We start from the raw sequence: 20,668 nt of genomic DNA, 5'->3' as shown, positions 1-20,668 counted from the left end.
TAAATATATGTATTCAGAAGGAATATATTATTTTTCCCAAGATATAAAAAGAAAATGTAGAAAAGAAATTGACTGAATTGCCTGTTACTGTTTTTGATTGAAAAGTCATTAGTTTTTAGCTTTAACTGCTAATACCTGTGCTGATGTTAAACTATTGTCTTGTCTCTGGATTAGAGCTATCTCAGTCACTGTAATTGCCTTCATTCAATAACTTACCAACATGGCCAGTCATACATACTGTGTTACAATTGTAGGTGCTACAAAATGATGTTTTAGCTCATCAGTCTACAGTGGAAGCAGTTAAGAAAGCAGGAAATGACCTGATTGAATCAAGTGCTGTTGAAGAAGCAAGTAATTTACGGAGCAAGCTGGAACTTCTGAATCAGCGCTGGCAAAACGTGCTGGAAAAAACAGAACAAAGGAAACAGCAGCTGGACAGTGCCTTGATCCAGGTGAACAGGAAATGATCAAATAAAGAGATAACTCAGAAAAAGAGGGTTTTTACATGAAATACATAGATACATGTATTAGAAATTGGCCTAAATCAAAACCATGATGCAGACATTCCTGAATTTATAGAAAGTTTGAATCCAGATGTATCTTCTACAGCTGGCCACTGTCTTTTATAGTGCTGAATCAAGACTTAAGGTTTTTGCCTACATATTTTTAAAGGGTGAAATTTCTGTATAGATATATTATTCAGGGAAGACATTGATCTCACAGTTGCTCATTTAGCCTGCTTTCAAGATTTCAATTTGGTTTTGTTTTTATCATTTAGATTGGATTGAGCTAGTTTAAATTTTGGGTTGGTTTGGGTTTTTCCTTTTTTAAAATTTTTTTTCCTTTCCTTTCATTATTGCAAAAATCTGATTGAATTTGTTGCCAGTATACTTCTGCATCTGAGCTAGTATTAGAGTGGAGAACATTTAAGTAAGCTCTAAAATGATATGGTATGATTTAGGCCCAAGGTTTCCATGGTGAAGTTGAAGATATGCAGCAATGGCTGACAGACACTGAACGTCAGCTGTTGGCATCAAAACCTGTTGGAGGCTTACCAGAAACAGCAAGAGAGCAGCTTAATACCCATATGGTAAGTATCAGTATTAGAATGCTTTGCAAATTGCGTTTCAGGACTGACTATCTTTCAACAGTGTTTATGGTAAATAGAGAGCATGTTGTATATATCACAATGTCTGTACAGTATCTTAAAAAATGTTAAGAGTCTTCAAAACAACACTGTTATTTTCAGTGTAGGAAAAGTAGTCACTTGGGAGATGCCCAAAGCTGAACTATTAGTAGTGTTGAGACAGAAATAAAAGAACTTTTGCATCCTTATCCTCAGAAAGAAAAACAGAATGTGTTTGCACATGTTTCAGTGATTCCTGTTCTTCTTTTCCCTTCTGTCCCCATAACTGCATTTATGCTTTCTCTAAGATATGAATATAAATCTAGAAGTGATCCACATTCATTGGACCTCGAATTAAGAGACTCAATCCTTTATTCTTTACCTAACCAAAGCTGACACTAAAGTCATCATTAGCACAGATATAAGGACTATTGGCTCCTATAGAGACTCTGCTTTAATTAGAAATGGCAAACTGATCAGGATGCCTGAATTATTCCCTTCCTTCCCTTCCTTTCTCTTTAAGAAACATTATATGGATTTCTCCACCCCCGTAGAACCATAGAGATTGAAAAAAGAAACTTAAACTTGATTTCTTACCTCCAAGGAAGGTGGTTCATAGTGCTGCATTTATGTAAAATCATGCTGTGCTGTTCGGTCAGGGTATAAGCCCAAACCCAGTGATCTGAACTCTTGGCCTCCTGGATCAGATTTAAGAGTGATACTTACTGAACTGTCCTGACAGTTTCCCTTAGAACATTGCATTGTTATAGCTTTAAAAATCAGATTTTACATTGGAGTGATACTAAAGGTTGTTGCCCATCAATGTGGGACACTTTTTTTTTTTTCTTCTTTTTTTCCTTCCAAAATTTACCAGTAAGTATTTTTGAGAAGGAAAAGAATTTGTCATTTTAAAGTCAGTCATGATAGCAAACTAGGACAAAACACAGAAATTACCTTGTGGTTTTGCACCCCCCAGTCCTTCTCTTTTCTAATAAAAAAAAAAAAAGTTTCGCCCCCCCCCCCCCCCCCAAGGGCGATGTAGAATCACAATTCCATGAGAGTCAGGAGCTCTTTCCATTTTTCATCACAGACTTCAAGTCAGATCAGGACCAAAAACCTTTCCCTGGAAAATTTCAGGGTTTTCTTTGGTACAGTCTTTTATTATGCAGATTTTCAATACTTAATAGGTTGATCATTTAAAGAATCTTTAAACTTAATATAGTATTATAGTTAGAACAGATATGAACATGTCCCCATTAATATATACTCTGTATGTACAATCATTTCCTAACTGTACGTGTACGTTTTAAAAGATTTTTACTATGCTATGGGCCATCGGGTAACTGCAGGCATTGACTTGTTATTCTTTAATGTATACAAGCCTTAAAAAACAGGACTTGATTTTAGTTTAGTTAAACCTCAGTGCATCTGTGCAGATATGTGTAAATTATCTTTTTTTTTTTTTTTTTGGCAACTGAAATGTTGAGGCCACTTGTCATGTTGAGTACTATTTATCATAACTTCCAAATTCAAACTTGCCCCTAAGTGATACAAACCATGTTGATCTGTGACATGTAACTGAAGAAGAAAGTTTTGTACTGTATTTTGATTTGTTTCTCATTGGAAATGTAGTGAACCATCTTCTTGAGTATCAGGTCTGTTTCTACAGTTATGAATAAAAGAGCCCTCCACCATAATCAGTTCACAAATGGAGTTGAGATCAGGCAGCATTTCCAGCTAAGGCAGCTCCAGGAAAACAAAATATATGAAGAGAGATCACAGGACACCAGCAGGAAAGGGGCTTAAAAAGAGGCCTCTTTGGCTGTCCCAGTGCTGCTCAGAACATCTCTTTCCTTTTCTTAAATCAATAATTTTTCTCAGTTCCTCCTTTAAAATAACTTCAGTTGCTCCTGCCCTCTTTAAGAGTGTGACTGTACTTCAGGGTTAACCACTGTGATGAGCCCCTGTCTTAGACTGAGCCCAGCCTCAGTGTTTGGGGCCATTCCTCCCTTGCCATGTCTCACCTGTGCTGCGCTCTCTGTGTTTACTTCCAAGGGATTCTTGTGCTGCAGTAAAATAAGATGCTCTGGGGAGTTCTGGAAACCAGAAATACTGTAGGGAGGTTGGAAGCGTAGGAGGAAGCAGGCTAGGTGACACCCCTTTTCATAGTCCTCAGAAAGAAAGCAGGGAAGCTTTCTGTCCTGTTAAAATCTTAGCTCATGGTTGAACCTGGTTCCTGCTTTGCCTTCCTCTGATCAGGTGCAACACTGTGTACAATATCTCTTAACCTAGAGAAAATGTTGGGTTTGGGCTCTTCACCTGGGAATCAGAGGAAAAAGTTCTTTTCCTCCTATTTGCAAGCCACTTACTGTTCATCTCCTGGAAGATTTTCTTCATTTGGGAGTCTGCAGCAGCTTCATTGGTACATTTTGGATAATCTGTTACAAATATTGAACGTGCCGTTTTGAGTCAGAAGGATGCATGGGAGCTCCCAGTCTCTTGCCACCTCATCTTTAACATGGTTAAAAAAGAATAGTTAGTAGAATAGTTAGCAAGTAAACCAGTTGTTGCCATTATTCTTCCAGCTTTCCTTTTATGTGTAAAATGTCTTCAGAGCTCTTGCCTAGCGAGTAAAGGAAGATACAGCCAAAACAAGAGACGATGTACAGTAAAGCAGCCCTCCCAAGTTGTCCCTCCTGCTTTTGAAGGTGTATTGGATAGGTCTGGGCTTTCAGTGTACCGTATAATGCTGATACTTTTTGTGTTTCAACTACAGATGGACTGTAAACCAACCAAGTTGTAGCAAATCTTGTGCAATAAGTGCTTAGTACTTTCTTTGCCAAGCTTTGGATCTCAGAGAAAACATCTGACAGACAATACAAGTTCTCGTTTCCTGAAGAATTGGGCCCTTTCTTTGCTCATTTGGCTTTTTATCAATTACATATGTTTCCTTTATTAGTCTGAATCATACTCGCTAAATGATGGGGGAGGAATAAATGTTATACTAGCATTTGTAAAGAGTATTGAATTTCTACCTGACTTATTTTTTGGTGCTTGCTTTATTTAGGAACTTTGTGCTGTCTTTGAAGCCAAAGAAGAGACATATAAGTGTCTAATGCAGAAAGGCCAGCAGATGCTTGCAAGATGCCCAGAGTCTGCTGAAACAAATGTTGAGCAGGACATAAATAACTTGAAAGAAAAATGGGAATCAGTACAAACAAAGCTCAGTGAGAGAAAGGTGTGTGGTTTTACATAAAAATAGAAGTGTAAATCATGTATTTAAGGATGTTAATGTTCATTGCTTTTATGCATGCATACTTGCTTGATCTTTTAGATTTAAAATTGGTTGTAGAGACAGTTATGCAGAATTCATTGGTATGTTTAGAAAGTACTGAGAAAAAAAGGAATTCAGGAGGTTGATTATCTGTAACTGAGGGGAGGATGGGTGAGAATGGAACAAGCCTGTTCCATTGAAATATGTTACCTGATACTGATAATGCTCATTTGGTAGAACAAGGGCTTTTCTGGTTTTTATTACAGTAATCATACACATGAAAGAGCAAATAAAATTATTTGATCATTCAAGTTTATGTCCTTCTCAGTACAGAATTGCTGCATTAATTTTCCTAGCTTTTGTCTTTTTTTTTTTCTTAAAATTCCCAAATGCTTGGACTTCAAGTGACTACCTTCTGTTCTAACGTAGATCAATGATTTCATTGATATGCAACATACGTTTTCTTATTTCTAACTTCATTTTGCTTTCATTCCTTCACCCAGTATAGTCCATTTGCCCTACCTCAATCAAACAATGAAGAATATAAATAATTACAGAGGAACTCTCTGTACAGCCCTGATATGTATGATGCAGAAATATATAACTCACAGCTTAGTTCTGTTTTAAAGTAAAAATGCTGGCGTCTCTTATGGTAACTGTATAATGTAAGAGTGTCAAACTAATTAATACCCAACAAGAGCACCTTCTTGCAAGAAGCTGTAAGGTTGGAGCGCTCAACTAGGCCAGCAGTGCGATTTTTTTAAAACCTCTGACTGCTGTCTCATGATCAACAAAAGTTCTGTATCCAAAATCATTTTGGTTCGGGCAACAAAAATGATAATTGGCCTTTATTAAAAAGAAGTGGTCTAGGCAAACTTTGTTTAGTACAAGAGAATAAATCAGATGTCCTCTTTGAGACTCTTCCAAATGCACTGCCACCTTAGATTTCTGAGATTCTACTGGTTTTGTATTGAAATTGATAAATCCATATGTCCCATTAGGATTAAGTAGTAGAAGATGTAATGTTCTAATGTGGAAAATTTTATTTTGATACTAGGTGCTGTATTTTCTACTCATCTATCATACATAATTTTACTGTTACTCTTCTATCCATATCCTTTAATATGTGCAAATGTAGGCTGTTATTTTAAAACTCAGAAACTTTTGAGTAGGAAAAATGTTCTAAAATGCTGAACTAAAATGGTTTTGTTGGCTGACACCTCTGCACAGTATCAACTGCTATTAAAGTATGATGTATCTTTACAGACCAAACTGGAAGAAGCCCTCAATTTAGCAATGGAGTTCCACAACTCACTTCAAGATTTCATCAATTGGCTTACTCAGGCTGAGCAAACTCTAACTGCAGCTTCTCGGCCAAGTCTTATCTTGGACACTGTCTTGTTTCAAATTGATGAACACAAGGTATGTAAAGAAACAGATGTGTAATGTTTTTCTCCCACTCTATGGAGACACTTTAACAGTGTCCAAATGAACCTTGTAACGCTGCCACTCGGAGAAACATTTAATTTTTTAAAAAATTACATATTATAGTCTTTCTTGCTACATCATTCATTATCAGACTGGGTTTTTTCCGTGTTTACCCAGTGCTCGAGCAACATAGTATTTAGAGTAATTTTCTCCCTTTTTTCCAAGGTTTTTGCCACAGAAGTGAATTCTCATCGAGATCAGATCGTAGAGCTGGACAAAACTGGAACCCATTTGAAATATTTCAGCCAGAAACAGGATGTTGTCCTTATTAAGAATCTGCTGATTAGTGTACAGAGTCGATGGGAAAAAGTAGTTCAACGCTTAGTTGAAAGGGGAAGAGCTTTGGATGATGCAAGGAAAAGAGCCAAACAGGTAATCGGACAACAGCTGTTGTACAACTCTTTGAACTTAGCTGTAATTACATCCAGACTCTTGAAGAATATGGTGATTTAAAGCACTTTAAAGTAAGTCTGGGTTTAGTGTAACACACACTGTTGAGTTAGTGGAGCAATTTCTGTGATTCAGTCATAGAGCACTTCATTTGGGAGGTGAGAGTGTCATTTTCAACCACGAGCAGTGACTTCTGTCTGCAATAGAGGATAGTCTGAAAGACAAAAGTTGCAGTATGGCCTCCAGATGTATATTAGTGTCAGCTGTCCTTGCAAAGAAGTTTCACAATCAACTGCTTATATTTTAAAGAATCTGATGAACCCCTCTTACTAATCTGTGAGAGTATTCCTTAGTATTTTCTTCTTGGGTTTACACTGTGCCCTGATTAATATTCATCCCTTCCTCAATCTCTTATGTTAGTTACTAGACCAGTGTCTTCTGTGTGGTAAGAGATCTCCATTTATGTAATTAAAAACCTTGGAGGGGTTTTTTTACACAGTTTTCCTTGCCAGGAAGCATTCATGGTTTTTTTCCTTAGATTCGTGTTCCCTTCACTGAGGAACATAAATGATAAGATGCAAAATGTGTGAGAGGAATGTAATCTGTTTAAATGTCAGTAGGAAATTCTGGCTTCTTTTTATTCAAGTGAACATGACCATTCAAGATTTGGTCGTGTTCACAGCCAAGCCACATCCCCATGTTCACTGCTACTGCTACTCAGCTCGTAGAGTAAGAACTTCTCTGAGCAATAAATTAGCCCATAAGCCAATCATATGTTATTTATTTTCCAGCAGTTTCTCATGTGCATTCACACACAGCAGTTCTGCAATGAGATGGATTTTGTCTCTATATCCATTTACAGAGCTGAATACAATAAGCTATAAATTTAGGATGACAATTATCTAGGCAGAGCAGGGAAGATGTACTGAAGGGTACTGGTGTCAAGACCTGTTTCACAGCCCTGAATAACAGGGTCCAGGTTGCGAGGCTTCTGAACTAGTTCCTTGTACTTTCATGTGTAGGCATCCCAGGCAAGAAGAATTTTCAGGAGGCACAGAGAGAGAAACGACCATCTTAGAAAAATTGAACCCCAAAGGAGTGACGCTTTGTGAAAGCTGGTTGAATCTTTGGTCTTTCCCTGCTTCCTCCCAGAAACACTCTTTTTGTTAAGACAGGAAGGAAGATCAAGGATCTGTTCCCTGCTAGTCAAGATAGCGTTTGTTATAATGAGAGCATTTATGAGCATCCCAGGGAAAATCTTGGCCAGTCATCCAGACAGTTTTCCCCAGTGGTTTTCTGCTGTTGTCCCATATAGGCAATAGCTGAGCCCCATTCTTGCTGTATTTAGTATTCATTACTAAAAACATAGGAATCTTAATGACCAACACATCAACAGAAGTTACCACTATGTCTTTGAAAGGTGCATACTATATTTGCAGATCATGTACATAAAAGGTTACTAAATCACCTGGGAGAAGGGAGGCTAAGTCCATTGGTTACATGATTGGTCTAGTCCCTGTTTGAGAGACAGGGGGAAAAGCACACCAAATCTTTCCAAAGTCTACAGAGTATTTGTTTGGCCTGTAGAGAATTGGTTGGAGTTTAGTGTTTTCAGACTATTTTCTGAACCAGTGAATTTTAAAATCCATGCAAATCTCTTTTCCCTGCAGTTCCATGAAGCCTGGCACAAACTTATGGAATGGCTAGAAGAGTCAGAGAAATCTTTGGACTCAGATCTTGAAATTGCAAATGACCCTGACAAAATAAAGATGCAGCTTGCACAGCATAAGGTGAGTCATGAGTGATAAAAGGCACAGTGCCCAGTGAGATGTAGGTAAGTCTATCAGCCTTGTACTGTTCAGTCAGCAAAGGAAGTAGATTTGTGACCTTACTACCATGGAGTGCTGATTAGCATCAAATTAAATGGTGGTGTGTTACAGGTGGGAAGTGAAAAAAAAAAAACTTTTCACAGTATCTAATCTGTGGGGGGATGATTAACTATGAAGAGGAAGGACATCCTAATACAGCACCGTGGAAAGTTTAAAATACAAAGTAATACTATCTCAGAATAGGAATCTCTGAAGAGGTTTTATTACAGGCTTTTTTCAGTCCTTAAACTACAGTTTTACCATCCAGTTATTCGGGTTCAGATTTTCCTTTTAATAATAATGGACCACCTCAAAACTGAAAAATTATCTTCTATTTTGATTGACAGTTGCTTTTTATGTTAAGTGGAAATATTAATTAAATCCTCTAGAAAGTACAATGGCCCTGTTAGTAGCAAAGGTTGTTTTTCTTCATGGGATTCAAAATTCCAGGACCAGCTTTCCACAAACCCAGCTACTGTGGGTGAAAAATGTAAAAATCTCCCTGATTGGCATGGCTTTTCAAACAAATAATGATAATGTAAAAGCTCTCTAATTCCATCAGACAGAGCAAAAGGATGGATGGAAGAAATCTTTTCTTCATTTTTACTTTTGTAAAGAGCCCAGGATAATATATTACTGAGGATCAATGGGTGAATGGTAGAATCTTCAGAGACAGACTGTGTTTCAAGATTTATCTTGGAGGAGTTTCATCAGAGACAGAGTATTGAAAGATCATTCTTGTTTCTGCATTTTGGCATACATTTACGTTGACTTTTCATGTCAATTTAATTGTTCTCCATTTACTCCTTTGTTTTCATTGTGTGCAGGATCCCCAAGAGTTTGAGTATCTGATTTTTCTCTCTCTGCTTTTACCTCTGACAAGTTTTGACATGTATATTAATGATTGGTTACTGCATCGGTCTGCTTTATATTTTTATCATCTGTCAGTTTACATGATGATTTATCAAGTATTGTTTATCAACCAGGAAAATATTCTCCTTTAATACGGGAAGGTTGGCTGTTGGTCAAGCAAAAATAGTTTTACCTATGTTTGCTTTTAAAACTTTTAGATAAAACCTACATTAACTTTCTGTTATGCTAACTCTGCAATTTCAGTTTGTTCTGGGATTGCTGCTGTTGCCAGAACTTGAAGTCAGCAGTGGGATTTAGGAAGAAAAAAACTTTTCTGTTAAGATAGTCTTTCTTGTCTTCTCTGAGTCTCTCAATCTTTTAATCTTTCCACTCCCCTCTTTTCTTTATGTAAAGCTCAAACTTCTCACGAGTACGGTCAACACATTGTGACTTTACTTTGAGGTCCTTTCAGGTCCTGAAGTTTGACTCTCTACCTTTATTCTCCTCTGCTCTTCTGAAATGTTAAACTTGATAGTCCCACTTGTTCTTTATACCTGCAGCAGTTTGTTTTATGAGCCCAAGCTTCCTCACATGGGTTGGCAGACTCATGACGTCTCTCAATGCTGTCTTTCCTCCAGCTTCTTTTCGTATAAAATGCCTGCAGAGAATAGCTACTTGAGTTGCTTGAATCTCATTTCTTGTTAAGGAATGGGATGGAGTGTGGCACAGGGACAGTAGGATTGAAAGTGCTGATTTGGAGGGAAAAGGTGAATGTGTGCGAGAGAGGGAATTCTGTGAACTTTCTGACTTTAAACTTCAAACAACTCCCCCAAGAAATCAACTCAATTGTTTTTTAATGAGCTGTCAAACCTCCCAACACTGCAATGTCCTTCCTTGTGTTTTGAGTCTTTTCCTTCCACTCCCACGTAATACCCCCTGTGTCTGTCTTTGTCTTTTCTGTCCAGCCTTGAAGGTTTCCTTGCTCCATTTAGTTAACAGTTTTGCTATCTGAACTGAATGTGTGCTGTAAGCAATAATTTGGACTCACTCTTTGACAGTTGTTACTGCCAAAAAAAAAAAAGACCCGAAAGAGAAAAGCCAAGATAATATGTTTTCTCTCCTCTTTCATATCTGTTGTGTTGCCAGGGACTTTTGAGGGTTATTCATGGTCTGTTTATCAGCAATTTTTTCTCATTTTTAGAAGTTAGGAATGGAAAAACCCTTACTAGGTCACCCAATCCATTCCTGTGCTAATGCTGAATTTTCCTTACGGTACATTTATGGCAATCTGTCTAATTTTATCTGTATGTTCCCACCTTCCTTAGAAGGAAGGTAGATCATTAATTACTGAGATTTTGTTCATCTTACCTGTCTGTTCCTGACAGCTTAAACCAAAATCTACTCTCAGTTACACCTCTGTGAAATCAAATGAAAGTAGATATGGTGTGGTGTGTGTAGTATCTCAAAGAATTAATTGACTGTGACCCTTTGTTCACCTTTAAATCTGTTTTTCCTGTATGATCCTTCGCTGCCAGCAATTTCATTGTGTTTCCTTGTGCTGATCAAGTAACACTATGCATGTAGTGTTAAGTAGTTATTAAAACCCATCAAACAGAAGGAGCACAGACATATGGTTTATATTGAAGGAACTTTTCTAAAAAATCTGGTGATTTTCATTTTGAAAACTATTTTAATTTTTACTATAGTTCTAGCTTTATAATAGTGTTTGTATTCTTTCTTAAAGTGTGTTTCCTTCTGGTTTTATATGAGGAAGGTGAAAGGACAGTAAGGAAATACTGCATTACAAAACAAACGCTGCCTTTTTTTTTTCTGGTAAATTTTGATCCTCAGTTCCCTCTGGATTCTGAAATAATCCTAAAGTAAGGACAGTACAGAGCAAAATACCAAGCAAGTTTTAAAAAAGGAACCTTGAATCATCCCACATAAAGTTGTCATACTGTCCACATGGCATAACGAAATGCCTACCTCCTAATTAAGGCACCTCCATTCCACTTGAGTTTCCCTGACACACATTCACATCTAAAAAGAGCATGACTAGATGGACACATAAGGAAGTTGGAAGAGTTGTGAGCTACCATGGCACAGGTTGATGCAGGCCAGCTGGGAACAGCTTGCCAGTTGGAGGTGAGCAGGTGTGCATATGCCAGCAGTAACCATGAGGAATCCTTGCAATCTTTACATGCCCTGAGGAATTACTATAAGTTGTAAGTGGTAGTCATTTCCTTGCTGGATGTGATGATACTTGAGATGTTGCTCTGAGAACCGGATGAAAATCTGTTTCAGGAAACACTGAGCAAAAACTCCTTTGGCCTAGTATTTTTTGTGACCAAAAAATAAAAAAAAAATAAAAAAAAATTGTTAGATTCTGTATGTCTGAGTTTCCTAAAGCAAACTTGTGATTTTATTTTTTTTTTAAACTGATTTCCTACTAGCAGTTCATGAAGGTGTGAAACGAAACACTTTAAGCATTGCTACCATTTAAAAGCTGCTGTGTAGTGCTGGTTTTGTCTTTTGGCATCGTTCCTTTATTTAATTATTTACCCTGTTGGTTAACTCCTCTACAGTATCAGATGAGCTGTGTTTCTGTGTGCTCCTCTCTGCCTTTGAAAAGCTTCCAGAGGCTCTGGGCAGAAGGAGCTGTCGGAGCTGGCAGGCAGATGCAACTGCTGTGTCTCTGTCATCTTCCAGAGTCCCTGGATCACAGAAACCTGTTTGTGATCATGGCTTCCAGCCCAAATTGAGTTATTGTGGTATCACCTGGCTGCTTCTTGGGCCTGGATCTGGATACTTTTGGCATACAACTACTCCCAATTATAGTATGCTTCAATCTTAGGAGGATTAAATGCTTGTGGTTGGAGGTTTCCCAGCTTGACCATGCTGAGCTAAAACAGAATGACTTTTGTAGCCCTTGGGGTGCTCTACACTGGATTGAATTCTTAGAATGTAAAAATGTAGCATGAAAACTGTTCAGTTCATGTCTGCCAAAGTAGCAATTCCTTCACATTCTTCTGACTACAAGGCAGCCCCTTGCTGATATTTGTTAATATTATGGTAGGATGGGAACCACTGCTCTCACTGAAGGAGGGATTTTCCAGAATTTATTCCAGTAGGTGTAGAGCTACATTCCCAGAGAGGGACAAAAGGCAGGGACTCTGCTGGTGTCAAGCCCCATATAATTTCAAGTGCACTGTGGCACTAGCAGACTTCAAATTTAGCAGTATGTTTAAAATATTATTACAGCAACATTTACAATTTCTATTGCAACTAATATGTCAAAGATTAATTAACTGTGGCATGTAAGCAGTTAATGCTATATGTATGTTTTCTTTTTCTTCCATATATATAGGAATTCCAGAAATCTCTGGGTGCCAAACATTCTGTATATGATACCACAAATAGGACTGGACGCTCCTTGAAAGAGAAAACCACCTTGGCTGATGACAATTTGAAACTTGATGATATGCTCAGTGAACTAAGGGATAAGTGGGATACAATTTGTGGAAAATCAGTGGAAAGGTAAATGAAAACCAATATAATTATTCAGCAGATAAGAAAAAGGCTTAGGCAAATTCTTTTGTCTTCTGTTGTGCAAAAGTAAAACCAGAGTGCCAAAGCAGTAAAATACTAAAAATGCATATTTTCATGATGGTATGGAAGAGGACTGGAGGGGCGTGGGTGGTCCCACTATTTAAAAAGGGAAACACTGTCTTAAAGGTCTTGGTTGTTACCATTTTGTGCTGAAATGTTTTCTTAAAGTCTCTGAATGATTTTTTTTTTGTGTGTGTGTGTGTGTGTAATTAATTAATTAATTAATTAATTATTCCCCCCCTCCCCCTAGACAAAATAAATTGGAGGAAGCCCTGCTATTTTCAGGACAATTTACTGATGCTCTGCAAGCTCTCATTGACTGGTTATACAAAATTGAACCTCAGCTAGCAGAAGATCAGCCAGTACACGGAGACATTGATTTAGTGATGAACCTGATCGACAATCACAAGGTAATTCCAAAAATACTATCTTTTAATTACTAGACTGCTCATAAAGTGCAGCATTTTAATGCTGTCTTTATTTGGGTATTCTGTAATTTTTAGAAACATGGAATAGTGTTATAACACAAATATGTCATCAGCAATGGAAAATGCTGTAAAACATACTTGGAAGAAAACCATGGTTAGTGACTCGTTGACACCAGTTAGCATTGAGATATTCCATTTAATGCTGTATTTTATCCTGTATATTTATGGATATCATGTCAAAAATCACAAATGTGCATTTATGAATGTGTGTGTTTGGGCAAAAATTATTTTACTGGAAATCTTCGGGGGAAATAGGGCTTTTTATTTAGTACATCTGCTAATCAAACATCCAGTGCACTTGTCATGACTACAGCAGCCTTTCAAACCTGCAGGGCTGCTCTATATTCATAGGAGGAGGAGGAGGGGGAGGAGGAGGAGAAAAGTAGTTGCATGCTTAAGTTATGATATGGAGCATACAACTAAACTGTGGCCCGGGAAGCCTACATTGGCAAGGTGCAGAATTTTGTTACTGATGTGTTTTTGGAGATGGGAACGAGTAGCAAATGCGGGACTGTGCTTCTGAATCCCAGTTCTGCAGTTCAGTGTGTTGGAAGAAACAGTTGTTGAAGTTACTGGCATTGCAAAAGCTACACACAGTCAGAGCTCTGGAGCCTGGGAGGATTACAGGGTGAAGGTCCCTCTGTTCATCTAGCAGTGACTTCCTGTATCCAAAGACTGTTTAGTGAGGAGGAGATTTTGTCCCTTCTGAAAAAAATTATTTGGGAACATGGGTTGTCTATAAAAATTAGCCTGAAGTAATGTTGGAATTACTTCTGAAATCCCATTGTATATCACAACTAAGTCATGGTCCGTGGCACAGTATACTGTAATTGTCATCTCTTAAGATTACATTTAAAGCTTCCTTTATGTAACTGGAGCTTGTTCCGTCTGAAATGTGAACATACTCTCACATAAATATATGAGTATCTGGCAAGACCTACAGCCTTATAGTCAGACCCTCAGATGGAGTTTTATTTCTGTTTTTATGGTTTTAAATCTTGCACATTAATAGAGTGTGTCAGATCAGTTGCTTTGATTAAGAGTGTAAAGCCAGTGTGGTAAGGAAGCTAAATTTCCCATGCATTGCATCAGGATGGGTTCTCAGGATCTGCCTGACATTTTCCTACCATATTCCAGTTTTATTAAGATAGGATAGAGTGTAAATATCTTCATATGGAATCTAATGAGCAGGACTTGTGCATTTTGAGTCACTTTGATGGATTTATTCTTGATCGTACTAAGTCCATATTTTGATTTCTTCTTATAACCAGTAGGTTTTTGTTTCTCTTTAGATACTTATGCAGTAATGATTTAAACATATTAAATTTATTTGGTGCCTAGGTTTTCCAGAAGGAGCTGGGAAAAAGAACAAGCAGTGTCCAGGCTCTGAAGCGTTCTGCCAGAGAGCTGATAGAAGGCAGTCGTGATGATTCTTCCTGGGTCAAAGTCCAAATGCAGGAGCTAAGCACTCGCTGGGAGACAGTTTGTGCCCTGTCAGTGTCCAAGCAAACACGACTGGAACAGGCTCTTCGGCAGGTAGAGGAGTAGTAATGGTGCTACATGTACTTTATGAGAAACAGAGAAAATATGTTACAATGTAGTTGCCAAAAATTTAATTTTATTTTCACTTCATGTCATTCAGTGTCATTTAATTTCATTTGAAAATACTAATTTTCTTGCTCATGCATTGCTTACCTTGTCTGCATCCCTTTAACCACAGCACATGAATAATGCCTCTTAGCATTTATTATTGCTGTTATTATTAGTCTATACCACAAATGCAAAGCAAATGTTTCAAAGACCTTACCATCTAAGGAAATCACTGAAGTTACAGTCAAGCGTGAAGGGTGATTAAGAACTATGCCCCCTTCACAGGAAGCTGAAGATTGCAATCATATTTATGCCTTTTGTGCCTTATTGGAAAGAAGTAAATTTGTGTACTGAAAACTTATTTACATTGGCACAATTACAGTGCACAGTGAAGTAGATTGGAGAAAAAATGGAGTTGTACTGAGTGCACTCAGGAGCTAGAACAGTGTATGTGTGTCAGTATTGGCTGGTACTGATCCCAGACAAATAAGTCCATCTCTATTTTTTCCAAACCTGAATTAATAAGGACGTACAGCTCTGTGAAGATATAATAGCTTGGCTTGCTGCTAGGGTGGGTGTCCTGCAATAGCAATGTATCCACTGTGTAAAAAATTCCTGCCCTGTTTTTCCCAGGGTACTGTGTTTGTCCAGCTCTCTTGTCTCTCAGCAGGCACTATCCTGAGCTATCTCAAACACTGTGTGTGAATATGGCTGTGCCCAAAGGTGGAACTTTCTTGTTTTCTTCCGATATAAAAGGGTCAGTCACCAATGGACTGTCAGTTAATTTTGCTTAACCAGTGATTTAGGCTGTGCAGAAAATATAGTTTGTCTCTCCAGCTGGTCCATGAAAGCACCTCCCGTATAATTTGTCAGCGTAAAGGCATGACATTCTCAACTGAGCTGGAAATACACTATAAATCTGATGGCTAAAAGCATGAACAGGCTTTTACGCTTCCTATAATTTTTTGGGAAGCATGAGATATTTTTACAGTTATGAAAATGTAGTACTGTATATCATTGACTTTTTAATGGAAAGTTAATGTGCCAGTACTGCTGCATGATTAATGACTCCAAATTGGGCTCAGTCTCCTTGTGTAAGCTGTAGTGTGTCTGTCAGATCCCCTCGTGAGTGACCATGACTACTTCTTTTATTTTAACAGGCAGAAGAATTCCACTCTGTTGTCCATGTGCTTTTGGAGTGGCTGGCAGAGGCGGAGCAGGCTCTTCGTTTCCATGGGGTCCTTCCAGATGATGAAGAGGCCTTGCGTACACTGATAGACCAACACAAGGTAAGCAAGAACATGAAGAGGGTCTTCTTCATTCTAAGTCTGTTAGGGGGTAGAACAAAAGGAAAGGAGCCAAAGTCTATCCCAAGTAGTCACATCCAGTGTTTGGTTTTGCAGCTGTTTCTACAGAGAAGCTAGAAATTTCATGGAGTTGACTGTTTGGTGCCCATACTGGTGTTGGGCTGTTTGAGTCATCTTGGCTTACTAAGAAAATAATGGCCCTTTAGAAAGTCACTGTAAACATATAGAGATAGATGCAAACCCCTCTGTGGAATATATGCTGCCTGACAATTATAACACAGACTGCTACAGTAGCAAAAGTATATCTGTCTTCTAAGCACCATTGAAGAAAACAGCGTATACTTTTCTTTCAAGGTCATTTGGAAATGTCAGCAGAATTACGTTATCATCCATTAACCTTCTCTCACGCTGAAACAGCGCGCTGTCGTAATTCACATGCATTAGGTCCTGAAATAGTGCGGTGCCGTAGGTACTGCAGACACTAGATTATAGGCCATCAAACTAACTTGGCCATAATGAAATGGGAAAATGGTTTAAGGAAGGAGCGTTGCAGTCATATTTTCACTCTCCAAACAGGAGGCTACAAACATGCACATTTAAGCCCATGCAAACTTCTTCTAAGTGCAGTAGTAGTAGTATCAAGAATGTAGTGCCCACAATGTTATAGAACAAATTGTAAGAGCAATGGATTTGTTCATCATTGCTCTGAAGAAAGTTATAACAGAACTTATGAAATGGAGATGAGAAAGCATCCTGTTTAAATTGAGTTTGGGAATGTTATTGCACAGAGGAGTGCCTGCAGGATATGACTATCTAGTGATTCTTAACCAAGGAGTTTCCAAGGTGCTCAGTCCACAATATTTTGAAGAAGTTTTCATATTTAATTTAGGGCCCTGGAAACTGGGTGCTGTTCTTTAGCTGGCAAATCTGTGTATGTACGTATCAGCATATGCTGACTAATGTTGGCAGTAGCAACTTGCTGTCTTCAATGCAATGAAATTTGTGTTTATCTGCCTTTCTTCCACGTATGCTTCATCAGTTCCCTTGTATTTAATTTTTTTATCTTCTGAATACAGAGGAAAGAACTGTCTGAGTGAAATCTTAGGTCCACTGAAATAATTAGAATAAAACGTCTTAAATTTCTCCCTCTGCAATGCAGATTGATTAACAAAATATTTCTGTACCAAAGCTCAAAGTTGTGCTGCTAAAGCTGAAGCATGATGTGGAACCTCAAACCAAAGCAAAGTTTGTCTCTGAGAAACCCTGTCCAGCTGGGGAGTGTAGCACAACAGAACCAACCTCAATGTTAGATGTGGCCATATTGTACTTAAATTTTTTGAATAGGCTCTAGAAGGTGATCTTCCAACCGCATTTTCTTCTTAAAGGCCAAATAATAGCAATACAGAAATGGTCAAGCTAAGAAAGACTGTGGCATTGCTGCTTTACCGCTCAATAAGCACATGCAGCAAAGTCTTCCTTAAATGAGTGGCCTCTCCTCTTAAGCTTGTAACATTAGCTTTCAAGAAGAAAAAAAAGAAAATAACGGGAAATAATATATTATATTAGTTTTAAACACAATGCCTGTATTACAATGCTGCAATAGTAGTATAAAAAAAGTATGACTGACATGATTTACATAAATATGAAATATATCTTCCTTTTATCTCTGTGGTTCTTATAAAATAGTTTTAATCCATTTGTATCCAGCTACATGTTGAAAGGCTTCCTCAGGATGATACTTTATCCAAATGGTCCATCTTTATGGCCATTACTGTTTTTTGGTTTTTTTCTTGAATACTGCACATGATTGAATAATTCTACTATCTCAGGCAGAGAGGTTTCTGTCACTTGCCATCCTCTTAGGGACTGAGAGGTGTAGTAGGTTAATGCACTGCATTAGTTAATGAGAAGCATCCCATCTCCTCTCTTGTAAGTGGGTCTATATCACTGGACTGCCACAGAATTCAATACAATTAGTATCCTTTACTGAGTGAAAGCTTAATACACTCTATTTATTGTATCATAGATTTAGATTTTGAGAAATTCTAGTACAGTTGTGCGGGGAAAACAATGTTGTTGTCTCTTTTCCTCCTGGCTCTGACTTACTTGGTAATCTTTAACCATAACCCACCTTGACTTTTCCAAGAGAAGAGGTTTTTCGAGAGAAGAAATGCTATTGTGATTGGGTCTTAAATTCTGACATTAACTTAAGCTTAAGTCCAAATGTTAATCTCTAAATATACAGCAATCTATTCCAGGTTTTTAGAACAAGGTAGAAGAGATTATTTCTTTTACACTTTTATTTCATAATAGCTTCATATTTACTTTGTAAAGGCACAGGATAGTGTCATTTTGAGTTGTAGAATCTGGTTTTACAATGTTTAGGTGATTCTGAACTTTCTAGGATCTGACTTGGCTGATCTTTAATTTCTGGAATCCAAAATAGCCCTTTGTGGATGGAGAGAGGAAGAGTTAAACTTTCAGAGACATGATTCCATTTTGTAGCCCAATTAAAGATGTGAAAATAGAGCAAAAAATTCCTCTAGGCACTGAGAGATGTTGGCTCACAAAGACACACAGACTTACACAACAATTAGACATGACAAAATAGGGAGAATAGTAAAACCGTTGTGGTGGTTTTTTTAATAATAATAAAAGAAATGCAAACTACAGAAAGGATGGGAAAAGTCCTTCGTTTTTCTGTTGTTTAACCCCAGCACCCATTTCTGGTCCTGGCACCCTTTCATCTGCCAGCCTCCCTAGGAACATCAGTGGCTGTGAGCTTGAATGTCTAAAGCTGTAAATATCCTTTTGCTTTTACAAGATTTTTCCCATGTGGCAGCGCCTCTGAAAACAGCTGGTTAATTAGCAGTCTCTGTCTCTGTTCTTGCTGTGTCTCTCCCCCTCAGCTGCTGAGTTTTCACATTTGTGTTAGTTTAGTATAGCTGCTCCTGAAGTCCTCTATCATCTTGTCTGAGCATGTAATTATACTTGGACATTTCCAGTCTCTGGTAGGAGCTTGATAGTTTATTATGAAGAATTACTGTAACTGACAGACAAACCAGGTCATCTGAAATGTTGCCAATAGTGCTTCTCACTGTCATATAGTTGATTTACAGCACTTCTAAAATGCTGGGATTTTCCTTCTTTTTTTTAATAAAAGCATGTGTCTTTCAAGTATTTACAGTATGGTGGGCTTTTAAGGAGTGGCAAGCTGGGGTAAAATTTTTAGAGCTTCATTTAGTACTTTATGTGGAATAAGCTTTTTAAACATTTTTTACTTTTCTCAGACAAATTAAACTTGCCTCTTGCAAGTTGAATCTGTTTGAGCGATTGAGAGGCTCGCAACCTTCCAGAATATGCACTGAGATTTCTCTTGCAAATTTTGTCAACATCTAATTGAAGTTGTTACCTCTGGCTTAGGAATTTATGAAGAAACTTGAAGAGAAAAAGGCAGAACTGAATAAAGCAACAAGTATGGGAGAAGCTATCCTAGCTATCTGCCACCCAGACTCCATCACCACCATTAAACACTGGATAACAATCATCAGAGCCAGGTTTGAAGAGGTCGGTATATGTCAAGCTACCTTCATTGCAACGGTCCATCTTTGATCGAAATATAGCTGACAACTAACATGGTAGTTACACTGGGAGGAAATGATCCAGCTGTTGAGTAGTAAACATTTAAAATACTTGCAATGATAGATGTGAATACCATGCTTCCACTGGTTTTATTTTAAAACTTAACAGGGCTTTAAGAGCTAAAGCAGATGGTCAAGCTTCTTTGTTTGTATGTATTAAAGGAAATATTGCCTGACACTTCCCATGTGAAGAAAGCCAATAGTTTCTAGGGAGACACTTAAAAGTTACAGAGAAAAGAAAATACAGGGCAAACTTGAAGCATTTTCTAATTGCATTAGGGAGGATTTTAGTCCAACATAATCTGGAAGATTTCCAAATTATTTAAATTGCTACAAGTAGGTCTCAGAGGGTGTACCACACTCTCAGCTGCTAAGGTGGTATTTTCTGTGTATATTAAGTTTAAAGAAAAACAAAATAGTGGTGTTAGCAAAGTATGGCTTCAGGAGGAGTGCCCTGGAGGAAGATGGATGCCACATCCTGCATGATTCACTAACTTAAAGATATTGTTTGATAAAGTTCTTAATATATTGCCTGAATGTGCTGTTTACTGCACTTAACCTAATCCTGAACATCTTTGTTGAACTAGGAATTCTCGTTACCTAGCACCTTTAGTGATCAGCCACTACACCTGGCACCTTTGATAATCAGCAGTAGGCCTGGGATGAAGCTCTGGGTTTACAGTTAGCAGGGCAATTTTAAATACATTTTAAAGAATTTCAGATGTGCACGTACTCACGCATTGGTTCTTTTATCAAGGTCTTAGCATGGGCTAAACAACATCAACAGAGACTGTCAGGAGCTCTGGCTGGACTTATTGCTAACCAGGAATTGCTGGAAGCCTTGCTGTCCTGGTTGCAGTGGGCAGAGACTACACTTACTGAAAAAGATAAAGAGGTTATCCCCCAGGAGATTGAAGAAGTTAAAGCACTTATAGCCGAACATCAGGTAAGGCATGTTAAGTGACACATGTCCTACACATTCCACAAATGGTGCTCATGTCTCAGCTAGGCTTCATCATAAAGTGTGAATCCCCT

At 38.0% G+C, this 20,668-nt stretch overlaps 1 protein-coding gene across 1 annotated transcript in view; it reads left to right on the top strand.

The window, feature by feature from the left end:
• Nucleotides 1–254: 254 nt before the first annotated feature.
• LOC104523516 (dystonin-like) overlaps nt 255–20,668 on the top strand; it is a gene marked incomplete at its 5' end in the record, with an annotated part of 38,187 nt that continues 17,773 nt past the window's right edge. Inside the window, 12 exons of the mRNA XM_029084522.1 lie at nt 255–452; nt 962–1,090; nt 4,194–4,364; nt 5,667–5,822; nt 6,054–6,260; nt 7,949–8,068; nt 12,366–12,535; nt 12,858–13,017; nt 14,437–14,631; nt 15,846–15,974; nt 19,416–19,559; nt 20,391–20,579. Coding sequence (XP_028940355.1) covers nt 255–452; nt 962–1,090; nt 4,194–4,364; nt 5,667–5,822; nt 6,054–6,260; nt 7,949–8,068; nt 12,366–12,535; nt 12,858–13,017; nt 14,437–14,631; nt 15,846–15,974; nt 19,416–19,559; nt 20,391–20,579 — 1,968 coding nt within the window. The remainder of the gene's footprint in view (nt 453–961; nt 1,091–4,193; nt 4,365–5,666; nt 5,823–6,053; nt 6,261–7,948; nt 8,069–12,365; nt 12,536–12,857; nt 13,018–14,436; nt 14,632–15,845; nt 15,975–19,415; nt 19,560–20,390; nt 20,580–20,668) is intronic.

Source organism: Antrostomus carolinensis, unplaced genomic scaffold, assembly GCF_000700745.2.
Source record: "Antrostomus carolinensis isolate BGI_N321 unplaced genomic scaffold, ASM70074v2 scaffold40634, whole genome shotgun sequence".
Classification (NCBI taxonomy): domain Eukaryota; kingdom Metazoa; phylum Chordata; class Aves; order Caprimulgiformes; family Caprimulgidae; genus Antrostomus; species Antrostomus carolinensis.
The sequence above is the reverse complement of the archived record's forward strand: the minus strand, read 5'-3'. Positions and strand labels throughout refer to the sequence as shown.